This window comes from Glossina fuscipes, unplaced genomic scaffold (assembly GCF_014805625.2).
Source record: "Glossina fuscipes isolate IAEA_lab_2018 unplaced genomic scaffold, Yale_Gfus_2 1, whole genome shotgun sequence".
Lineage (NCBI taxonomy): Eukaryota > Metazoa > Arthropoda > Insecta > Diptera > Glossinidae > Glossina > Glossina fuscipes.
In genome coordinates this window covers 49,708,277-49,731,582 of record NW_023998415.1, presented here as the reverse complement: position 1 = coordinate 49,731,582, position 23,306 = coordinate 49,708,277, and the positions used below count along the sequence as shown (strand labels likewise).

At 32.8% G+C, this 23,306-nt stretch overlaps 6 protein-coding genes across 12 annotated transcripts; 2 read left to right on the top strand and 4 right to left on the bottom strand.

Moving 5' to 3' along the window:
- Positions 1–74: 74 nt before the first annotated feature.
- Positions 75–1,619, bottom strand: LOC119645041 (RAB6-interacting golgin). Of its 2 annotated transcripts, none has more exons than XM_038044842.1 (5): positions 1,516–1,619; positions 867–1,422; positions 634–774; positions 311–576; positions 75–226 (listed from the first exon to the last, which is right to left on the bottom strand). In XM_038044842.1, exons 1-4 carry the CDS (start codon positions 1,601–1,603, stop codon positions 360–362), a joined length of 1,002 nt encoding a protein of 333 aa, XP_037900770.1. In that variant the 5' UTR covers positions 1,604–1,619; the 3' UTR covers positions 75–226; positions 311–359. The 2 variants fall into 2 exon arrangements, with proteins under 2 accessions (XP_037900770.1, XP_037900771.1); XM_038044843.1 differs by having other exon boundaries at positions 75–206.
- Positions 1,620–1,658: 39 nt separating this feature from the next.
- On the bottom strand, positions 1,659–7,599 carry LOC119645042 (ubiquinone biosynthesis protein COQ4 homolog, mitochondrial). 4 transcript variants are annotated; one of them, XM_038044848.1, is made up of 5 exons: positions 7,415–7,599; positions 2,552–2,732; positions 2,282–2,486; positions 1,987–2,210; positions 1,659–1,920 (listed from the first exon to the last, which is right to left on the bottom strand). In XM_038044848.1, exons 2-5 carry the CDS (start codon positions 2,689–2,691, stop codon positions 1,770–1,772), a joined length of 720 nt encoding a protein of 239 aa, XP_037900776.1. In that variant the 5' UTR covers positions 2,692–2,732; positions 7,415–7,599; the 3' UTR covers positions 1,659–1,769. The 4 variants fall into 4 exon arrangements, with proteins under 4 accessions (XP_037900776.1, XP_037900774.1, XP_037900775.1 ...); XM_038044846.1 differs by having other exon boundaries at positions 2,552–2,789; positions 7,415–7,598; XM_038044847.1 differs by lacking the exon at positions 7,415–7,599 and adding an exon at positions 6,892–6,918 and having other exon boundaries at positions 2,552–2,789.
- On the bottom strand, positions 2,761–7,004 carry LOC119645040 (UDP-sugar transporter UST74c). 3 transcript variants are annotated; one of them, XM_038044841.1, is made up of 2 exons: positions 5,663–6,884; positions 2,761–2,789 (listed from the first exon to the last, which is right to left on the bottom strand). In XM_038044841.1, exon 1 carries the CDS (start codon positions 6,780–6,782, stop codon positions 5,703–5,705), a length of 1,080 nt encoding a protein of 359 aa, XP_037900769.1. In that variant the 5' UTR covers positions 6,783–6,884; the 3' UTR covers positions 2,761–2,789; positions 5,663–5,702. The 3 variants fall into 3 exon arrangements, 2 of the variants coding, with proteins under 2 accessions (XP_037900769.1, XP_037900768.1); XR_005248597.1 differs by lacking the exon at positions 2,761–2,789 and adding an exon at positions 4,072–5,332 and having other exon boundaries at positions 5,422–6,884; XM_038044840.1 differs by lacking the exon at positions 2,761–2,789 and adding an exon at positions 6,916–7,004 and having other exon boundaries at positions 4,072–6,856.
- A 1,693-nt stretch (positions 7,600–9,292) lies between the features above and the next one.
- Positions 9,293–14,700, top strand: LOC119631347 (DNA ligase 1). Its single transcript, XM_038023466.1, has 5 exons — positions 9,293–9,657; positions 9,725–9,872; positions 9,937–10,002; positions 12,262–13,430; positions 14,460–14,700. The coding sequence occupies exons 1-5, from the start codon at positions 9,463–9,465 to the stop codon at positions 14,694–14,696; spliced, it is 1,815 nt and encodes a 604-aa protein (XP_037879394.1). The 5' UTR covers positions 9,293–9,462; the 3' UTR covers positions 14,697–14,700.
- LOC119632032 lies at positions 10,121–11,809 on the bottom strand. Its single transcript, XM_038024705.1, has one exon. It carries the CDS (start codon positions 11,807–11,809, stop codon positions 10,121–10,123), a length of 1,689 nt encoding a protein of 562 aa, XP_037880633.1.
- Positions 14,701–15,248: 548 nt separating the features above from the next.
- On the top strand, positions 15,249–19,961 carry LOC119631840 (dynein intermediate chain 4, axonemal-like). Its single transcript, XM_038024365.1, has 3 exons — positions 15,249–16,512; positions 19,453–19,668; positions 19,725–19,961. The coding sequence occupies exons 1-3, from the start codon at positions 15,335–15,337 to the stop codon at positions 19,936–19,938; spliced, it is 1,608 nt and encodes a 535-aa protein (XP_037880293.1). The 5' UTR covers positions 15,249–15,334; the 3' UTR covers positions 19,939–19,961.
- Positions 19,962–23,306: the final 3,345 nt, after the last annotated feature.

The window sequence follows — 23,306 nt, the reverse complement described above, 5'->3', positions numbered from 1 at the left end:
TACAAATTTGTTCAGAATTGATATTGGCTTGATGACGAGCTATTATTATTATTATTATTATAATTTTAAACTAGTGAAATAAATTCTTAGACTAAAAAGAAGACATTGAGCTAATTTATATCTATTCTACAATTTGACGATCCAATTAATTGTCTTTCGTCCGTCATTCGCAGGGCACATAGAGTGAGGATAAGGCGATTCTTGACCTGAAATTAAAGCATTTTTTCTTTTTTTTTTTATATATATATATTCCTCTTAGCATGAGCTTTGGTTTATTCTAAATAAATGCAGCAGATTTTGAAGCACTTACAGGCAGTACAAATTAATGCATAAATCGTAATGTTTTAGATAAGTAATAATTAGAGTTTGATTTTGGGAGAAGAATTCCGCACATTACTAGTACGATTGGTGAAATCTGTTTTTTCCACGAAGTTGGTGAGCTTTTCAACTTTATGAGTTTCATTACATGTGATAATTGCGCCCAAATGTTCAGCCAAGAGTTCTTGTTTTTCAACAGCTTTACGTAAATTCAGCTTGGACTTTACAAATTTTTTTTCAGTTTTCATATACTCTTGCCTGGATTGAAATTAAGTGCATTTAATTTTAAATTGGATTAATACTATATAGACTTACTCTACAATATTAAAATAGATGCAGACTCTATCAACTTTCTTTCTTAGAAGTGCAACATCCATAACAAAGTCGTCATTCAATTTAATTACTTGCTTTTTGATTTCGTTAATTCTTTGAGCTTCAAGAGCATTACTTTTAGAACTAACAAAAAACAGTAATTGCTCCCATTAATTCATAAACATTGAAAGATCTTCCAAAGTGTTTTGCAATAACTTACGTTGATTCTTACTTACTTATGTCCAGTAGTCTTGTAAAACAGTTCTTTTTTTTGATGTAGCTGAGCATCTTTTAAGGATGCAATTTTAAAAGGTGATTGAACATTTACGCAATTCAATTGTTTCAACGGTTTAGCAAGTGGCATAGATTGTAGGTTTGTTATTGCCGATGGTACTATGGATAGATCATCCACGTCATGACCATAAGTTGAAGAGGCTTCGCTTTGAACTGAAGTACTGACCTTCAAGATAGAAGAATCACTGCACTCTTCATTGATAAATGATGAAGCAACATTGCTTTTACTTTTAACAATTTCCTCTTTCTTTGGCTGAGATATTCTTAATGGCTGGTAAAATAATGCTTCTTCAATTGATTTTGACATACTCTGGTCAAGATTTATATCCATTGTAGATCTAACAACTGGTTCAGTCTTTGCTACGTTATTTAAATTAGTATTCGCCTTGGATCCCTTAATAGTTGATAATGCATGTTGAGGGACTTTGGAATGATTAATGTCATTTGTATTTGGCAAACGTTTTATGCCAATATGCCGCCGCAGTTCCGACAGCCTTCCTAAATAATTCACAGACAAGTCACATTAGAATGCCTTACTAATGCCATCACGATCTTGCTGCTTTCAATGAACAAAGTATTTACTGTACTCACCTAACTTTATTGCTTCATCCATATTAGATGTTTTCTTTACAATCTTATCAACTTGTTCTTGTCCTAATTTGATCAATTTGTCTGGCATTTTGTTGGAACCTGTACTTTAATTAGTATTTACTAATAAAAAAATATGCGCACTCTTCTTTAAAACGAAAACAAAAATAATATATTTTATGTCATAGTAAGTTCATATTAAACGTCAAACAAAAAGAAGAGGTCAATCGCAAATGCTGTAGTGTTGCCAGCTTGCACTATTTTAAAATTTCGATTTGTAGCTCCTTCCGCATTTCATTTATGTCCTGCTGCCAGCGTTCTTCCCAATATACGGTCATCAAAAATTTGGCATTTCTACCATTTTGTAAGGCCCAGGGCAAATAAGCACGTAAATACTGCTTACGTTGCCTAGAAATACCACAACACTTATAGAACGCAAGATATGTGTGCATATTTTGTTATATATTTCCTTACTTAGGTTTTAAACGCAAAGCCCCAAATACCGCGGCACTGTAGCACATAGGCAGACCATTATTTAATGCCTCCACCCATTTTACAGCTACTTCACCCAACATATTTGTGGGCATGTCTAAGACAGCATGAACCATATCATGGCATTCTCGATATCTTGTCATTATATAAGCTAGTTCAGGGTCCTCCATGAAACGAACTTCTGTACGAGAATCGGGAGTAATATTCTAAATAATTAAGCAAAGATTATCTTAAAATATTTGATTAAAGTTTACATTTTCTTTTTTTTCTTACTTACATTGTCATCTAAAAATTTTACGTAAACATAGCCAAAACTGTTTTCTGGCAGCTTGCGTAATTCTGCAATGTTAACTGTTCGGGTATTTATACGGGGCTTTCGTTTTATTATGCGGCGACCTTCTTCGTCCGCTTTCATTTTTTGCGAAATTTGGATTAAAGCATTTTCCCCCGTTGTCTCACCTAGGCAAGCAATCATATCATGCCTGCGCAATAATCAACGAAAAAAAGTGAATTCAGTGTATACAACTGTAATAATTAGGATATATACCTTCTGGGATCCCATAGAGCCGAAATGGATGAACCTGCACTTAATAACATCTTCTGAAATGTTGTCATTTTAATACGATTTCTCACAAATTCCTTGGTAAACTCATCCGAATTTTTTGGTACTTCATCTAATGTTCCCATATTTTTTTTATAAAAAGTGCAAGGCAGCAATGCGGAGTATGCTTCAAATTTTGTAATTTCGAAAGTAATTGGACGGTAAATATTTTTCAACATTTTCCCTAAAAATTTTTTATTAAAGATATTGTATAAACTTTTTATGCAAAGGCATCTAGAAGGGATTGTTCTACATATACTTAAAAAACATCAGGGTTGCATTTTTGTAGAACCTCTAAATGGTCATATCCGTTCCATCATAGCAAATATACACGATTTGACAAACGTTTGCAAAATGTCACAAAAAATACAACGAACTGCCGAAAAAAATGTTTTAATTTGATAAGTAAATTATTTGAATCTAAAATTGTGAAGTTCATGGGACAACTATTAACAACTATGCTTAGGGAGTAACATCATGCCTGTAGTCTAAAAAGGTCGTAGAAGTAAGAAGAAGGTTGAGAAGTAACGCAATAATAATATTTGAGTAGGTCACTAAGCATTTATTTATAGGTTAAAAGAAAACTTTATTTTCGAAAAATATTCTTGGAAGGAGTCTTTAACTTAATAGATTCGTCGGCCCCTAAGATGTACAATGCAAAAGTGTTTCCAAAAAAAAAAAAAAAAAAAAAACATTTAATCCGCTTGTCTGCAGCCAGCACAGATTCAAACTTTAATTTTTGCGTAATTCGCAAGTATTTGATTGAATTTTGATACTCTATAATATTGGGTAAGCTTGATCAATTTTTTCCAGTTTTGTGCACAAGTGCTATAGCATCATCCAAAGAATATCCGTTCAATTTTTTAAACATTTATTCGATATAGTTTATGAGTGATGAGCAAGAAACCAATTTTCTATTCCTTTTGAAAAACAGAGGTGCTCCTAATTTACGTGGTGCTGTGAACATGTTCTTCGACCGATTTGGCCCATTTTCAATACCAACCTTCTGCAGGGACTTCGACTGTTTCCGCCAAATTTGAAGTCGACAGCTTCATTTTTGCGGCCGGAAGAATGCTTACAACGGACGTACGGACGGAATTTCTAAAATCAACTACGAATTTGATGCTGGTCAAGAATATATACACTTCGTGGGGTTTACGGTGCTTTCTTCTGGGCGTTGCAAACGTTTTCACAAAATGAACATACCCCTCATCCTTTGGTGATTGGTTTAAAAATGCAATGTTTGAAGTGGTGCTACGCCTTAAGCTTTAGTGCAGAAAGGGGCCATTAATAGCGTTGACCGCGAGTTTTGCTTCTTTATTTTAATACGATTTACCATTTATTTACGCTTAATTAAATTGTGACAACGAATTTCAGATATGATAATTATTTAAGACTATTTGTTGTTGTTTACTCTTAAGTCGACTTTAATTTTTCTTATTATTTTTCGTATTGTATCAAGATAATTTTAAAAAACTTTTTAACCTATATATTTAATATATTATATAAAATTTAATTTACATAAGAGTAAAACTAGTCTAACTTCACATTATTTGAATGAAAGTAAGCATATACATATATATATATATATAAATGTAAAATGATATTCAAAAATAACTTTTAACAATTTTTTAACATCTTTAGATGCACTCACTATCAATATAAGCAAAATTATTTATAAACAGAATTTGGAATATGCTTTCAAATTGAGTATCCGAAGAGGGTCGCGTAATAATTTTAATTTGTTCGTCATACCATATTCCCATGGGAAACGGAAAAACGCAATCAACCAAAGTATTACAATAGTATTTAATAAACAAAATGCTTCAGGCATTCGATTAAATACTTAGACTTGCTTTCCCTTCACATATAATGTACAGTGGGTTCAACTTATATATGTATATATATATTTCAAATTTAACTTTATTTTATACCCTAACATTAATTTTAAAATAGTAAATCATATCAAAAACTTTTTTTGCAGCCTTATCCGGCTCGAGAGTCGGACTCTTATAACGGACTAAAAGTTTTAGTGTAACCCCGTACAACGAACATTGCAGCCTCTTTAATTTCTTATTCTCTAAGTGGAAGCAAATTTTGTGATTAGAAATAATTAATTATTGCAAAATCGAATTCCATTATTCTTCAATTTAATAAAAGTGAAAACCTGCACAATAATAGCTATTATTACCCGATTTATTAAAGTAGGCCGTCAAATATTAGATCATATTGAAAATTTTCCGCGGGATGGAGTTAATGCCTCTACACCAGGCAAACCTCACCTGATTGTCTCAAACGGAACACGGTCTTAAAAGATGACATTTCAGCTTACATTTTTTATGAATATAGTTTTCTAATTCTTTGTTCACGTAAAAAGTTATGTTGATTTGAAAAGGAATGAAACATAATATGAAAGAATAAAAACGCTGCAAAAAAAAGTTGTGAAATATGCGGTGAGAATGCTGCCAATGATGGAGGTGGTTTACTCGATTCCATACCAAAGATTTTGATGTCAAAGATGCAGCTTGTCCTGGTTGGTCAGTCACTCAAAAAGTCGATGAAATTTTGCAACTGATGGAGTAAGACTGGCACGCAAGCTGCCAGGAAATAGTGGACATACTAAACCTCCACCAGAAAAAAGTTTGGAATTATAATTATAAATTGAATAGAGCAGGCTATGAAAAGAAGCTCGAAACCGTGGAGACTTTTCAATATAATCCTATAATGCTGCTTAAAATACAAAATATATAAATATAACTAAAAACTTAATAATTTTATGAGTGGCTTTGGCAAATGTTTCTCTAAAGTATATTTACATGACAAATATAATTTATGCACAGGAGTCCAATAAATAGTAGACTTCTTGAAGATGCCTACACATGATGTTACTTAAATTCGTACATTTTCTTTTCACATGTTTTAATCATCTTCATTATCTTTGCACACTTTGATTTAAAAGGATATATTTTGCTTCACTTTATAGATTGCAATAAATATATAAATATAGTTAATCCATAATAAAATTAGAAGTACTTTCTTTTTTTTAAGGGTACATACATTCCATAATGTTTGCTTTGTCTTATGCAAGAACTTATTACTAGACTGCTTCCCCTCTTGTAGTTGGTATCAGAAGTTCTTTATCAGATGTTTGCTTACGACGAAAAGTAACGTATGTATAAAGAAGACTTGCAAACACACTAACATTAATACCAACGCAATTAAGCCATGAGAATACATAATCGCCACCGATGAACATGCCTAAATATGTTACACAGATATTTTTGAGGCAACCCACAATTGTGGTGGTCAGTGCAGAATTAAATTGTGTACATAAAATGGTGCTATATGATAAAATGAAGCCCATAAAACAGCTGAGAAGGAATTGTATGATAAAATAGGGATTTCGCCAGTCCTCATATGCCAGCGTTTCATGCAAATCACCCGTACAATAGGTAATCAACAGTGCTGGCATAAACATAAACAAGGAATTGTAAAACATTAGACCATATTTTCCAATTTCCGCCGTTTGCAATTTCTTTTTAACGAAAACGCCATTGGCTGCTGTCAATACATTGGTAATCATTACGTAGGTATACCCTTCCATATTGAAAGATAAATCATCCGATGCAGCCAAGAGAGCTCCGCCAATCATTCCATAAACACTTATTTGTATCGCCACAGAGGGGCGTATGCTTAAAATCTTTAATTCAAGTAACATTGTCATTAAAATAGAAAATCTTCTCAAAGCAGCAAACATAGGCAAACTCAAAGCTTTGGTACCGCCCAAACCAAACATCATGTTACCCAAAAATATCACAGGTAGCGGAAAAATTTTACCGAACGTATTATTCTGCAGCGATGAAAATGAGACAATTTTTAAATGTTTGGCTATGCCTAGCACTATAATACTGGCCGCGAGTTGACCCAAGCTGAGGAACAAAAATGACGGGAACCTAAATGAAGTCAAGACAGTCTTATTTACCACGGTAATCATAAAAGAAGATAAGCCATAGAACAAAGCAGTAGCAATTTTCTTGAAATATGAGCTCACATCCTCTGTCTGATGCCGTTCTCTTGAATTCACAACCATGTTGCCGTCTTTATTGCTAATGCTGTGTGTGTTTACATTCATTTCCACAATAATGCCATCGCTCCTACTATTGGGTTTCGTTTCCATTATTTTGAGTCCTGAAATTTTATGACTCGATGCTATGGATCATGTACACGTAATTAAAATTCGAACACTAAAATCTAAAAAAATAGCTTTTTATGTATGTATGTATTACCAATGTATTTTGTTTAATAATCACATAATTGTTGCTTTTTATTTTCACATTTTCTTTCAATAGTTTCCTTTCTATAAATTTAATTTTATTTTTCCCGAAAAAACTCCGGTAACTTAATTACCCTTCAAACACCAATTAAAAGCACGAGTTTTTTGACAGTAGTTTTATTGAAGATTACGATGTTAAAATCACCTTTGAAAGCATACTAAATTCTTCATTCCGTTCACTGATAATAGCACTAAACTCGTTTTTCGTTATCAATTAAGCACAAGATCTTGCAGCATAATAAAATTAATACCAAAAATAAATAAGACCATTTGCGTTTCTTTATTTGTTTACCAATATACATCTTCGTAACACTCTCTCTCTAGCATAAATTAATGGGTACTTACAATTCGACCTAGGCCGAACGCTCCGTTTCTAATTGTACCTACAATTTCTTAAGAAAGTAATAAGAAATCAAGGATTTTTTAAACATATAGACTTAATTTGTAGTATAAATCAAGCTAAATAAAATCCTTACCAGAATTGTTTAAGGTTTTACAGCGATCAACTTTTTTAATTTCAAAATTTATGATATTTTATTATCAGCTGTCGTACGCAGATTTCAGAGTTGCAAGTTATATAAATAATAATTCTTCGTTAACATAACTAAAAATCGCATAATTCTTTTGCAATAACGATACAGATCAAAATAGAAAGAAACAGCTATAAATTTTAGCTTAACCATTTACTATTTTAAAAACTGGAACAAAGTAAATGAAACATCGACCTTATTAAAAAGGAACACAATGCATTTAGAGTAACTTAGAAAATCACAGATTAAATATAAAGCCAATAGTCTTAGACGCTAGTGGTTTAAGATTTTAGTCTTTGAATTTATTTCTCTAATTAAATTAATTATAATAATAATAAAAATTAAATAAAAATATACTAAACATGTAAAGTGAGTGAAATTCACAGTGAAGATTGTCAAAGAAATTGTACTTAACGTAGTCAATTGAAAGCCGGTCCTTTATAAAAAAAATTTCCGAATTTCACAAATAAATCTCTATATCAAGGGTCTATTGAAAAACAGAGCATAATATGCCCCAAAATATATTCAAAACTTGTTTTAGAAAGGTTGAAGCAGAATTTTCCTCAAGTTAAGCTTAGCAAGTTAAAAATGGTCGGAGTATTTGTTCAGTGACAATACTAAACTTTTTTTAAAGAGGTCTGATGCTGGTCAAGAATATGATACTGGATTAAAAAACTAGATGAAGAAATAGGATTAATCTGTGAATTTAGAAAAAAACTCTTGAGCTAAATTTCTTGAGTCACTGTTTATTGTTTTATAACACTCTGAATCTATGTAACTAGGTCTACATAGAATACCAAGCATTTATAGTTACTTACTGAATAAATGAAATGAAACGAAATGAAATCCAGTCAAATTAATAAAAGTGGTAAGCTACCAAAAACAAACCCTCCGAATTGGTCAGGCCATTTAAATCCTTCTGACAATAAACCTCTTGTCTATTTTACGTTTGTCGGCCTGTACGAAGATCTGCCAAAACAATTAGAAGTTATCATGGGCGAACTTCTCTGAAAAATCTGATGTCACACTTGCTTAGGAAACTGGAAGTAAACTATGAAAATATTATACGAAGGTACTATAAATCAAAGTCGTCGATGACAAGAATCTATCTAAGATGATGTGAAAATAGTTGCAAGAATAAAGTGCGAAAACTGTGGGTCAAAAAGTAAATGATATACACTATTTATCGCCTTTTGTTAAAATCTGCGAGAAAAGGATACCATGAAAACGCAAGCGTTGACAATAATAAAAATAAATTTTTAACTAGAAGTTTTTTAAATCGGATTAAAAATTGAGCACAATGCATGCGCACGTATCGTGCATCATCCATTCAAAGGGCAAAATATAAGATGGTTCTACATATTTATGTGATTAGGTGTACGTTACAGCAGCATGGCACTTGGATAATCAACTTTTATATGTGCTGCGTTCATTTGCAGCAACAAGAAATGTATAGAAAGTGTCGTCCGGGCTATCTGTACAAATTAATAAAGCCAAGGATGTAGGCGTAGGCACGCCTAGTAATTATAATATGAAACAAGTTAAATATAGTTGAATGCAACTTCAATTTTTTTCTAGTCGAATAATGTGAGAAAGTTATATTCAAGATTGCTTTTACTAAATTTCTGCAATTAATAATAAGTATTTAAAATATTAAATATCGTGAATTAACGAGAAGTATCAAAAATTGTCTTTTGATCAGAAGTAATTGGTTTTTAAGGAAACATTTTATTCTTTTGATGTTTACAGGAAAAGTAAATAAAATGTTGACTTTTGAAAATATTAAACGAGACGTTGTCATTATTGGAAACATCAACATCGGAATGTTTGGTATTTGGAATACATTTTATTTTGTTAGAATTGCTTTCTTAAAAAATTCAAGTTCATACATAATAAACACATCTGTTGTTATGTAGACTTGTCAACTTTTCAAAATTAGTCGTGTATTTTATTTTACAAACTAGTGTTAATTTTAATTTTAATAATTTGCAATTATGCATAAAATGAAAAGAAGAAGCAGAACTGCAAAAATACCCAAACCGATCAAAGTCAAAAAGGAGAAAATTGATGAAGAGCGTACACCACAGTCAATGGCATATCATATGGACGACCGCCTGGAGTTGGTAAAGCAAATATTTGGCACACTTAAGCCAAAAACAATTATTAATTTGGCACCAGATTTTCTGAAGGTAATTAAAATACAATTTCGTTAAAATTCTCTTGCTTGCAAACCAAAATTCTATTTTTGATTTACAGACTAAAGGGCTAGACGAAATTGAGGAAGCTTGCTTGAACGAGTTGCTTTGCGTCTCTTCTAAACGTTTAAAATCCATCATTATGGCGACAAAATGCCCGACTGATACGGAGTCATCCGATACTAACTCTGACGTTGAAAGGGACGAGGGTATATTGATTGTTGGCAAGTGAAATCTGTTGCTAATATAATGCGTATTGTTTTTGTTTTGCAGAGCTTATATCTTTAGAAGAAATTTCATCGGGTAGCGAAATTGAAGGCAATTCATCGAAAAAAGGGGGTAAGATACAATTTTGTCTACAAACCGTATATCAATTATTTATACAAATATGTGTTTGATATATAAAACAAAAATTTTTCACGAAAATTTAAAAAATCTCATACAATGACGCTAAGCCTTAGTTGCAAAGGTATTTTTCTCCCGGTACCGGGGGTGGCAGATAGAATGCTCGCATTATAACCACATCTTCGCCTACGCCCAATTCTACCTTGTTTTCACCACCTTCTTTGCATACTTCCAATGTAATAACAAAGTCGCCAGTCTCCAAACAGCCAACCCGACGAGCGTACTCAATTCCATACTCGATCGGCTTATACTCGCAGAAATTCATTTCCTTCGTATAGACGATGCAACGTAAGTTACGTCTGAGGTTTAGAGACTTCGCTAATTCAATGGGGTATAATTTTTGTTCATCTTTATCAGAATCCGCTTGTTCTAGTGGTAGCATAACGTAAACAGGGCAATAAATTTCGACACGTGCCAATGCAGTGGTTGCTCCTTCACATTTGCTATACAAAAATATCGCTTGACATTCTATAGAACTGATAGTGCGTATTATAAAATTCACAATCGACTGGTATGAGAATAATATATCTTTTAAAGTCGAAGCATTATCAACAACACCTATGCGAAAATCTTTGATAGGCAGTAACTTCTTCACTATTAGCGGATATTTATTACACCATTGACTCTTCTCAATAAAGATGCAATCGATTTTCCACAGGAACTCGTGATTTTCGAAGACCTTGAAGTCACTACAGCACTCCAATGGTACCGTACCAATTACTGGTTTTTTTAGGCATTTTGCTATTGGTATAACATCTTGACAAATGTAAGCGTGTAAACCAGTACTTAAATTGAAAAGGTTAGGGAGCCACAAGAAGTCCAACAATTTAATGATTCCCATAAGATCCAGCATTTTTGAACTAACATATTCCAGATCGATAGTGCCAATCAATTTGAACTTGTGGTACTCCTGCAAATTGTACCGTAACACCTTCAAAAATGGCATACAGCGTATAAGCGGCATCACAATATAGTCTGCTTTAACTTTTGTGGCAAGCGCCAGATCGTCTTTGAAAATATCGGGCATAGTTTGAATTTGTAAAGAGTAACATTGATTAGGCAGTTCAATGTATTCATAAGAATTGATTAAACCTGGATCCTCAATGAAGACAGCGACATTATTCTTGAGCTTTTTGACGACTTTGCCTCGTACCTCCCGACCAATCTTAATTTCGTCACATAATTTTAGGGTAGGCAAATAATACTTAAGATTGATAACATACATAATTTCCTTGAAGGAGGAATATTTGTAACATGTGTCTATGGTTAGGTTTGTTATGTCTCCTTTATTCAGAAATATCGAGCAATTGTTGTGCGTACGACTGACACGACAAGAATCACCTGTAATTTCTACAGCCAAGCCTGTCACTAATTTCATCGAAGTGTCTTCACTCTGATAGTCTTCAAGGACATGATTTAACATTTCCACTAAATCTTCGACCTCGTTAGGTTTGTTTGTTACTGTGTCAACGAGGAATGTCCTAGTGCCATTTTTCAACAATCTCTTTAATTCATCTTCAGTCGTTCTGAGGACGATTTTCGCCATTAAACCCAAGTTATAATAGCGTCTGCGGCAACGTTTCCTACGACGTTTCTCATGTGCGGAGCAAGCTTTCCTAAACTCATCCAATTGTAATTCTAAATCTTTCTGACCATTTAGTAAAAGTGTAAATTCTCCTTCACTTTCCAGGACTTCAATGTTGGCTCGGTTTTCAGCATCAAGCAAATTTTCTGTAGCCATTTCTGGTTAAAATGAACAACAACAATTTATGTTACTTTGAGCCAAAAAACAAAATCTCCAGACGATATCACAGGAACCGAAAAATATGCAAAAATTAATAAATCCGGCGACGCAGTTAAGCGAGAAACAAAACAAAAAAAAAACAAAAAATTTTCTGACAAAACAATTTAAGGCAAAAAATGAATAATTTTTAATAAAATTTTGTTATATAATTTAAGTGAAAGTTGAAGAGTAAATGTAATCATTGAATCCCAACTCTGAGTAGAGATCAGACAGAAATGCAACATTTTTTTTTTGGGCATTTCACGAAAAGTTTAGAAAAAAGTTGCAACGATTGCAAAGTGGAAAAAAATTTTTAAGAAATAATTGGGAAAGGATTATATTATAAAGTTCGTTGCTGATGAATAGTTGAGCAGAGAAGCTTATAAGTTATTTATTTTATTCTTTTCCAGAGGATGGCCAAATAAGCGTTTTGGAGTTATTAGAGCTTCAAGCTCGCGCCAGAGCAATACGTTCTCAATTAGCTTTAGAACCTGTAACTAAAATCGAAGTGGATTCTGATGAAGATATAAGCAAGTCGGGGAAAAATAATAAATCTGTGCAAGAATCCTTAATAAGTTGTAATGAGCTGAAACGTATTTCAAGTGGGCAAGAATCGCAGAAACCTCTGAAGCAAATCAAGTCTAATGCAAGTGCGGTCGAAACTTATAAGACGAATATTCAATTAATGAATCAAACTGAGAGACGTAAAAAAATTAAACTTAAACGAAACTATCGTTGTACGTCAGCTCAAGAGTTGAACGCCGAAAAGGGGGAAACAACCGAAAAAATCCATGATGAGGAAAAAGAAGATAAGGAGAATGAAAAACGGAAGGATCATAATCAAGAAAATACAACAATTTTTATTAAACAAGAGAAGAATGTTAGGCGTTCGTTATCACCTGATGTTATACCTATCATTCTAGAAGCGGAAACCTTACTTATAAGCGATTCATCTGATGCTGATGATGAATATACTAAAAATAAAAATGCAGAAAATTCTTTTAAAAGTAAGGAAGAAGAGGTTCACAAAGAAATTCCAAAAGAATGTGATGATACCCTAAGCACACCCACAAAGGAGAATGTTGAAGCGGATAAAAATTTCATAGAAAATACTAAAAAAGACGAAGATGAAGCAAAAATAAGTTTGGAAGGATTACAAGAAACAGTTAAGAATGAAGGTGACCACAGTACCGCGACAATAAGTGATCGCACGAATAGAGAGAATGTAAAGGTTAAAGATCATAAGCAAAATGGTGATGCTCCTACGGTAGCTGCATCCAGAGATATCGAAAAATCTCAACCAACTACAACGAGTCCGATAGTTAAAACGACGCCTCTGTCCATTAGTGATGATGAAGATGATGACGAACGAAATGACGATGTTATATCTTTGGAGGGTGGCGATTTAGAGAATGAAATGATTGAACATTTGCAAAACGATGCTAGTAATACAAACTCCTCGTTTACGGAAATTAAAACGAATACCTATGACGAAGAACAAAAATCACAAGATGAAAGTCAACCGGACGATGTTATATCATTGGATTCAAGTGATGACGAACACAGGAAGAATACAGAAGTGAGTAACATGTGTCTATATGTTTAATAACATTATAAGTTAATTATTTGATTTAGATTAGCCTAAATAAAAAAAAGAAATTGAATTAGCTGCGCTATAGATTGTGCTGTACACCGTAAAGAAAAGACAAACTTTGGCTAACTTTTATGAAATGGATTATATATGCCTTGCAACTATTTAAAATAAAATCTTATGCATGATGTATCTTGAAAAACATATTTGAAATCAATAGCTGGTCTAGTCTAGATATATGCGCATGTTAAAATTGAAATATCTTCTTATTTACTACATAATGGGAAATAGTTTAAAATAACGTAGCTTTCAATAACAAAGACAGTCTCCCTTTTAAACGTTAATAATAATAATAATAGAAATAATTGTAACTTCCGTGAAAATTCTTATTAGGGTAGGATCCAAAACATTGATCGAGATGGTCCAAATTTGGTACAGTTAATTTTTCAATGTAAAATTACTATTATGATATAATTTTCATCATGAAGCGTTGAAAATTATACCCTCTTGTCATATGAACTACCGTTTCAGTTATATGAGAGGGGGTTCAAAAATTGCTCAGCCAGGCCAAAGTTTTCATATTATTTTAAAACGTCGAAAAAATACTACTATTTACGACTTTTCAGAATAGATCGTTATATGGGGAGTGGTCGAAAAAGTGGACCGATCCGAACTATTTTTACTACACCAAATTTCATCAAAATATTTGAAAAATTGCGCCCTGTAGTTTGAACACAAACAAACAGGCTTAGATCAATTCTGATTATGATTCTGAATCGATCGGTATAAAAATAAAAGGTGGGTCTATCTTACGCCTCGCCTTCTGCGTGTTATATACGTACACATTAACTTAATATACACTGTATCACAAGCGATGTAGGGTATAAATAACTCTACAGTTTTAGTCAAAGGATGCTCTACATGACTATTACATGAATGAAGAGAAAACTTGATGGAGGAAATGTAGTTTAATTCATTAAATAAATATATATATATCTTTTTTCTTTTTTTTTTTAGTCATGGCATTCACGTTACATAAAAAGTTCCAAAGTTAGTAAAGTTTTGGCTGCCTCACGGTTAAGCAAACGCGTTCGCGACAAAATCAAAAAGTCAAAACGTTCTAAGAAGAACGCGTCACGTGAAGACTTGAACTTGGAAAATAGAGAATCGACACCAGATTTCAAATCCAGACATGAAGATGGCTCAGTGGAACAATACAAAGAATTATTAGAGTTACGTCAACGTAAATCTTAATTATTATGTTATGTTCTGAAGTATAGAAATAATAAAATGGTTTAGATTTAATGCGTGACGATTTTTATTATAACGATTTGTTTATTTAGCCGAAGCCTTGGCAACATATTTATGCAATTATTCATTTTTACATTGAAGAGAAAGTATTGGAAATGTCTTTTGATCCGGAAAAATACCTTCGCGAAAAGTTGGACAAGTTGATTATGAAAATTAATGATCATGAATTGATCGAAAGTTCAAAATCATCGATGTTTGAGGAAAACATGGCATCAACTGATGAGCAGCAAACAAAATGTCTCGGTTCTATCAATTTGACATTGGATGATATAGTGAACGGTGTAAGAGTTAATTGTTGTAAATGGAAAAATAAAAAAAGTTATTTTTAATAGAATAATATAAGATTTATAATGTTGTAAATTGTCTTTCAGATAAAATTAAGCAAATTAAGCTTGGATGTAGAGTCCGGGGCGAGTAAAAAAATGCAAACCAGTAAATATAGTCCCATAGATCCCGCCAATCCTTTTATAAAAATTATATTAAGAAAAACTTCACAAATTTTATTATATGAGCAGCGCAGTGTGACAGTATTGCGAGACACCGAGGAGGGCCGCAAAGCTGAGGAGGAGAATGCGTGTTATATGAATTTGAATAACAGACGTAATCGATTTGATAAGGAAACTCAAGCCAATGTGGCTTTTTGTAAAACTCGTAGTATCAACACTGATTTTATATTCAAAAGTCATGTTGCTTCGTATGTATCGAATTTTGAAATGTTTGACACTTATAAAGATTTAGAAAGAACAACGCTGAGTGTAGATGTGAACGGTAATAAAAAAATCCAAGTGATTACGTATAAGGTGAAGGGTGTAGATAAATTTCTTGAAATCAATCGATTACCCAACTTTAAGTTGGCTTTAATGCTGACTTTGCGAATATTGGCCAGCAATACTTATGAGAAACAGCAACGACGTTTTCGTAACATGATAATGCCCGATTCGTTGGCTTTGGATATTTACAATCGTTATCGTATCGATCACTTGTGGACGTTTACTTTACCTCTAATAAATACAATCAGAAAGTTTGTTACGGATATATGTTGGTGTCCTAGTAATGGTGATTTTTTAGCCGCATCGTATGCTTTCAGCACCAGCGGAGAGGATGTGTCCGCAAGTTCAAACGGCTGCGTTTGTATATGGAATATAAAAAATCCAGTTAATCCTGAACGATATTACAATTTCAAAGTGTCCGTTGTAACGTTAGAATTTTCCCCGTTCGCTACAAAGCTGCTATCGATTGGTTTATACGATGGTTCGGTTTACGTTTACGATATAAGCAATATTGAGAATCCTCAAGTGGCTGTATCCGAGCGTAAAAACTCAACCAACTTTGAACCGATCACATCTATCAAATGGGTCCGAAATGACAACAGCTATACCAGATTAGCACGAATAGAACCATTTTTGGCTTTATGTCGCAACGGTTCAATTACACGATATTCCATAATAGATGGTCCCTATTTGTTAGGCTTTCCTCTGATGGAACTTAGTTGTGTTGAGAATAATCCAAGGGATCTCAATATAGAACGAACATCGAATGAGCTATTGATAAATTGCAATGCCCAGGGCTCGTATATATGTTTGGATGCGTGGGAAAAAGATATCTATTATGTTTTGACAAATGAGGGCTGCCAGCATAAATGTTCGATTAATTGCGTGCAACAGGAATTGGAAGTATCGCGATTGCATGAGGCCGGCATAAATGCAATGGATTTTTCACCATGGTCGCCTAAATTGTATTTAACTTGTGGAAATGACTGGTAATAGAAAAATTCATGAACAATTTTTTTTTTTTTTTAAGATAGGTTCTTAGTCACTTATACGTATTGAAATGAGTGTTCTTCGATAAATTATAGACTATATGTATTGTATTATGTCTTAATGAATGATGCATGTGTAGATTGATAGATGATTTTTCAACCACATACTCTACAATAGCAATTTACCTTGATTTAGCAGGTCTTCGCAAGGTGTTGGTCGCGCGAAGGAAATGTTCGTGCGCCTACCTGCTTAGCTGTCAAACTTTAGTCCGCGTTTCAACAAAAAAAACAAGAGATAGCAGAAACAGCAGAAAGAAAGTTAATAATTGTTTGCTGATTTAGTCGATTTTTATATCCACTGCCGAAGGATGGGTGGAGGGGTTACACTTATTTGTCAAAAAGTTTGCCAAGATACCCAAGCAAGCAATTCGCTGTGATCTTATAAAGCATATGTTTTCTTTACCAACATTATATTCTGAATCAATTTAAAAATGTTCGTCCGTCTTTCCTTTCTTATAATGTCTAGCTTGGTCGCAAAAATATAGATATCGATTCTACGCTTGGTAATTACACTTTGGAAATTATTGCAACCGATTTGATATTAAAAATGGGTGGAATTGATCAAAAAATACACCTATAGTGCAACTTAAACTTTCAAAAGCGCAATTTTCTATTTTGGGCATTACTCGTAATCTACATTAGATCGTGACCTATGGGCTATTCTATAGGTATCTGTGCAAAAATGGAAAAATCAGTCATATCGACTTCAATTTATAGAGTAAGGAAATTTAGTCTTTTTCGTTCGTTAGACCACCGATAGATAGGCTGCATTCGTTTCGCTTAAGAATATCCGTTATTGTCTAGTGTTAAATTCGGAACCCTTTTAGGCATGTTTGTTCGTCTGTGTGTCTGTCTTCCTTTTTGCCTGTTCATTTAATTGTGATAAGCATTCTACTTGTCGCAAAAAAATAGAAGATATCGACTTGAAATTCCGCAAAGCTTTTGCAAGTTATTGAACGCAAGATTGCTGTTGAAAATCGGCTAAAGAGCCGTCAAATGAAAAAAAATATGGGTATTCTGCTCATTATGCGCTCATAAACTGCAACGATGAATATTTGTATTTTCCATTTTAGTATAGAAGTAATAGGCTTAAAAGATTGGGCTACAGACGAAAAGAATTTTCTTACTTTTCTCTCACGAATTTTACAAAAATTGTTTGGTTAATTTCCTTAAGAAAATTATATTTGATAAAATAAAAAATAAAAGAACTAAGCCTTCACACCTAACAATAATGGATGGGCGCCGCTCATTCAGAATAAAAGTGGAAATTTATATCGTGTATGCGTTGTACATTATGAATAACAAGCAAAGAGCACGAAAAGCAAAGCTGTTTACAATGTTTACTACATAGGTGTGTGGGCGCTGTGGGTGTGTCCTTGGTTAGGTTTAAGTCATTTTCAATTTATTTTGCGTTTTATTTGTAGGTTATATCTTTATTTTTGCGAACGGTGCAGTTTGGGTAAATGGACAGATAGACACACGAACAGACGGGCCGGGCCGGCATAGCTGCATCCCGAACTTGAAACTGGCCAATAATTTATATACATGATGGGCTTTGTTGAAGCTTGCTTCTGCGCGCTATAAAGGCATTGAAAAAATATTTAATTTTGATACACTATAACATTGCATATGTGAGGTTAATTTTACAAGGCACTACAGCATTTCCCATAGAACATACGTTCAAAATTTTGTAGATCTATCTAATATACTTACTGAATAACGAGCAAGAAACCCATTTTTTTGCCCCTTTTGAAAAGCAGATGTGTCCTCGCTTTACATAATACTGTACGGGTGCCTTTAGACCCATTTGGCCCATTTTCAATACCAACCTGTGTATGAGAATTTCCACTGCTTCAGATAAATTTAAAGCTGTTAGCTTCATTTTTGCGGCCAGTCGAGAGCGGACAGGCAGACATGCTTAAATAAATTCAGAATTTGATACTGATCTCTCATATATACAGTTTGTAGGGTCTCTGAACTTTCCTTCTGGCCGTCTTGCGATAATGGGCATAAAAATATGAAAAAGACTGAGTTTTTCAAAAATTTTGGAGTTGATTATGTCAGTTTTTCCAGGCACACCGTAGTTTTGTTACATGTTTGACATGGCCCTTTATGGAGGTATTTTCAAGAAAATACCTGCGGATATAGTAAAAAAAAAAGCAATGACGTATGATTGTATAATTAACAAATAGATTGTTAAAACTTGGAATGTTTGGTCGAGTGAAATACGTTGCGGATTGATATTTGAACGAACGTAATTCTGGGCCTACATAATATGCAATAGGTTACGGATAATAAAAAATTGGTTCACGAGTGCAACCATTCAAATAAGTTAACAATTACATTAAACATTTCGCCAAAAATGACACAAAAGCAGAAGATTTAAGATAATGAAATCAGATCGTATGATTATTAGATTAGTTTAAAAAACATGGAAAAAGGAGTTTATCGATTTCAGCAAATTTCCATAACAAATATGAAGTTTGCAAATGTTTTGAATTCGTGTGCAAACGGGCTTGTCTATGCTTCGATATTCACCGTTTAAAAAATTGTGTTTTTTGCTTATGCAAAGTTTTAGCTTTCGGTCTCCTTTCTAACCTCGATTTTCGTGCTAGTGAACAATATATAAACACGCGAACGTAACTAAGAATAATTTTTTTTTTTTATTTTTTGTGGTAAAATCAATCTTTATTCATCAACATTGTCTGCTTCAGTTCAACGCTTCTTCAATATTTCGTTTACTTTCCACACAATTCCAATTTCAATCTTGGATTGAAAATATTTTAAATTCATTTTTTTTTTTTCAAGTAGAGAGTAAGATTTTCTAATGTATTTCGAATGTATTGCAATTATTCAGTTAGTCTTTTGAAATTTTTGTAGGTGTATACATATTTGGATGTCGGGTATTTGTAGACCACTAATAACTTTGAAATATTACATGAGTCCAGTTCTAATGGCCGCGTGGAGTAAAACACATTCTTCGATAATAATATCATTAAATCGAACATCGATTGACGTATGGGATTTAAAGCGAAGTGTACTAAAGCCATATTCTTCAACGAGAATTGATCCGAAAGCTGAGTATACGACATTTAGGTAAAGGCCTTTAATAAGTTCTACTAGCACAGTTGGTTAAAGTGTTTGCTTTGTAGATTGTCAAATTGTGGTCGTTCAGTAGCTGTGGGTAACAGCAATGGTCAAGTCGAAATATTGGCATTCGAGGATATGCCCTTTCCACCACATTTTCAGTACGAGCATTTAGAAAAGACCCTTTTGGAAATCATTTGTAATGATAAACACTTGCTGGAAGGTGTGAAAAGTCTTGGGTATTTTGGTTATCCAGAAAATGATGCATGCATGAAATAGGCCGGTTTTTCATGCGAGGATGTGATTTGGGCCTTGCGGAGCGAGATTTGTCTTCTCGTTTGCAGCACGCAGAAAATTTGCCAAAAAACGCCATAATATTTTCATATGCTTGGTAAGTGAACAATTCTGTGTCAATCTAGCCGTGTCTGTCGGTCTGTCTGTCATTTGTTGCTGAAATATAGTTCGATTTGCAAAACAGACTTGATGCATTCGCAATCACATCGGCGATGTTGAAAACATTCAGATGTTGAACCGAAAGTCGATATACGTTTACGACTGCAGTAAAAAGTTTCTCGTGATTCGTTTACGAATGCGTCCACAGTAGGCAAGATATTAAATGCTCTACATCATTTCGCCTAATATAATTCTTCATTTGCTTTCGTGGTAGTATATCAAAAATTATAACTCTCTTCTTAACTGGAAAGCAAACTTTTCATGGAAATCCTTATAAGGGGTCGAGGATCTAAAAAATAGATCGATGCGTTCCAAATTTGCCTCAATTGATTCCTATATCAAATCATTATTATAAAATTAGATGTTTTTGCCATACAAGGCCCCATTTTTCGTAGGAAAATTGAAATGGGACGGTGTCGAAATGCTATTACTAGCCGATTGGTGTCGAGAAATTTCGCAAGTTCCAATTCCTATTCTTATCACGACCTTATCAAAGGTGAGGCGTTATATGGGATGTTGTCACAAAAGTCATCCGAACAAATCCATTTTCAACAGAAGTATACTCGAAAGATATAAGCCATCAAAATATCTTCAAAATTATGATTTGTAGATTGAATGCAAAAAACAAATTGACAGATATCGGAAATTATGCTGAATCGATCCGTTAAGTCTATACACATGCCCGCGAAACCTGAATATACCATGTACGACCAATGATGTCGGGTGTAATTAATAGCAACTTAAGTACTTATGAAAGTTTGTTACTTGAGCTGAAGCGAGAAACCAAACCTTTTTTTGCTGATTACGGATGCAATTGTCATTTAAATAAGCGGACAGGTAGACGTACGGCCATTATTCATACTGGTCAATAGAGTTTACGATTGCTATTGCTGAGCCTTGCGAACTTTTGCGAAATTCGAAGATACTGTCGATGTATAATTTTTGCTTTATTTTTCCTTATTTTTTTTTAGGGTAAGAACATTTTCATAATTCTAATTATCGCACATAAACACATGCAATAATGTCTTCTTATATACAGTAATGTCTTCGACGTCACAAGCTATGTGAAAAATATTTAGCGTCCATTACTATGCGCAGGCGCTTCACAAAGTACATATATAAAATAATATATATTATAATAATTTTTTCTTTAAGAAATTATGATTAATTGAATAAATAATATTTTCTTATAAAATAAAGATAAGTTGACAATCCATTTGCATTTAGTGCATCAACTGTGTTAATATGGCTGTATTTATTGCGTCTAACTTGCCAATTTGCTTTACGTATATATATATATAAATATATATTATAATTACACCTCCATGTATATATGTATTATATAAAAAATTTGGAGAAAGATGATATATGGACTCAGCAGACATTTTCTGCAAAATTTTATTATTTCGCCTATGCTAAGACGATAGAGAAGATTGACCCCTTTCGATAAAGTGGTGCTTTGCAGTTATGATGTGTAGGCCATGTGGATCGAATACCTATTAAAAATTAAAATTTAAAAAAAAAAAAAAAAAAAAAAAATTAATTTTTTATTTTATAATAACAGAAAAGCAATAATTAAACTTTTTTCATTATAATTGAAATGAAAGTTTTGAAAAAGTTGCTTAGCAACTTTATTGAAGAAATTTACCCCAAAACACTCCAACACCGTCACTAAGATTAAAAAATAGTAGATCTAGTAGCGTAGAGGCTCGAAAATCGAGTCAACATTTTATTCCTAAAATAAAATTGTAATTGATTGCTTGAAATGTATGCCGATATTATTAATTCATCGATAGATAGATATAGCCTTCGGGAGGATTATAATATATAACTAAAATTGATGTGTAGTTTTCTTAAAGTGAGCGAGAAATCAATTGTAGTTGAAAAGTCCGCTCTTCCGATTATGAAATCATTGTTTGTAGGGTTAAATATATGGCTAACTGTGTGTGTATGTGTGTATGTGTATGTGTTTGTGTTTGTATTAGTAGCGGGTGGTTGAAAAAGTAACGTATGAATGTTGATACAAAACAAGTGCTTACGAAGAAAACTAGAAAAAGAAAATATTGCCTTTTTTTATATTTTGACTAGCGTAGCGTTTGTGTGTGTGCACGTGTATACATGTATATATATATATATATATATATATATATGTGTGTGTGTGTGTGTGGGTGCACATGTAATTGTATAATAAAAGAGACGAGTTTGTGCAGTTGGAAAATTTGATATTTCGCATCCTTTTAACTTGTAGAGGATGACTTGTGAACGTTTCATACCGGAAAATTCAAACCAGTCTATAGAAACCGTGTACGTGACCACAAGTAGCTGCGGGTGGCTACCGCATTTGCCGTTTCTTATACTATTTTCGGTATGACAGTTATGTGATACACCATGTAGAAGCTCTGTAAGTTCAGTTGCATACATGAAACTGCAAAAAAAAAAACAAAAAAACTCTATTTAATATTGAAACGTAAAGGCAAAGCCGTAAAGAAAGTATCAGAAAGTCAATTGCTTTTATCAATTTTAAATATTTTTAGAAAATAATTGAAAAAAGAAAACATGCATTTAGCCATACATAAGAATTTTTACTAAGAAAATAAAATTGAAAATAAAGTTAACAATATTCTATAAAGTTTGCAATATAAAGCAAATTAATAAAAAAAAAATAATAATAATAATAAAAAAAAAAAAAAAATTAAAGATTAACTCAAAATATAATAAACACAATATAGAACAATATTTATGAATAAGCTTTAGGCAAAATATTACCAGAGGACGATAAATTTACATATGAATACACGCACACATGCATATTGTTCATATGGGTTCTTATGATGTGAAAGACTTCAAAAGTGGATACATGCGCGGTATACATATATGTAAAAAAAAAAAAACATAAAACAAAAAAACCCCTAAATAATAAATTCAGTTAGAAAATTAGAATGTAAAAAGAAAAGCAAGAAGCATAAGGAATTTAGTTTATAAATTAGTAAATAAAAGGAACAATATATATATATATATATATACGATATACTATACATATGTATATACACGCACACATACATATGTACATACATACATACGTACAAATGTATATGTGTGTATATATCTGTGTATATATATATGTATATATATGTGTGTAGATATATTATACATAGACCACACGTATATTTATACACACACATATACCTATATAT

Coding starts and splice junctions, on each gene's coding strand:
- LOC119631347 (XM_038023466.1), top strand. CDS start 9,463: ATGCATAAAATGAAAAGAAGAAGCAGAACTGCAAAAATACCCAAACCG. Junction 9,658..9,724: donor TGGCACCAGATTTTCTGAAG/GTAATTAAAATA, acceptor TTTGATTTACAG/ACTAAAGGGCTAGACGAAAT. Junction 9,873..9,936: donor TGACGTTGAAAGGGACGAGG/GTATATTGATTG, acceptor TTTGTTTTGCAG/AGCTTATATCTTTAGAAGAA.
- LOC119632032 (XM_038024705.1), bottom strand. CDS start 11,809: ATGGCTACAGAAAATTTGCTTGATGCTGAAAACCGAGCCAACATTGAA.
- LOC119645040 (XM_038044840.1), bottom strand. CDS start 6,782: ATGGAAACGAAACCCAATAGTAGGAGCGATGGCATTATTGTGGAAATG.
- LOC119645042 (XM_038044844.1), bottom strand. Junction 2,487..2,551: donor GCTCTATGGGATCCCAGAAG/GTATATATCCTA, acceptor ATTATTGCGCAG/GCATGATATGATTGCTTGCC. Junction 2,211..2,281: donor TAAAATTTTTAGATGACAAT/GTAAGTAAGAAA, acceptor TTAATTATTTAG/AATATTACTCCCGATTCTCG.
- LOC119631840 (XM_038024365.1), top strand. CDS start 15,335: ATGAATTTGAATAACAGACGTAATCGATTTGATAAGGAAACTCAAGCC. Junction 16,513..19,452: donor TTAACTTGTGGAAATGACTG/GTAATAGAAAAA, acceptor AAATTTTTGTAG/GTGTATACATATTTGGATGT. Junction 19,669..19,724: donor GCTGAGTATACGACATTTAG/GTAAAGGCCTTT, acceptor TTTGCTTTGTAG/ATTGTCAAATTGTGGTCGTT.
- LOC119645041 (XM_038044842.1), bottom strand. CDS start 1,603: ATGCCAGACAAATTGATCAAATTAGGACAAGAACAAGTTGATAAGATT. Junction 775..866: donor TACAAGACTACTGGACATAA/GTAAGTAAGAAT, acceptor GTTTTTTGTTAG/TTCTAAAAGTAATGCTCTTG. Junction 577..633: donor ATCTATTTTAATATTGTAGA/GTAAGTCTATAT, acceptor ATTTCAATCCAG/GCAAGAGTATATGAAAACTG.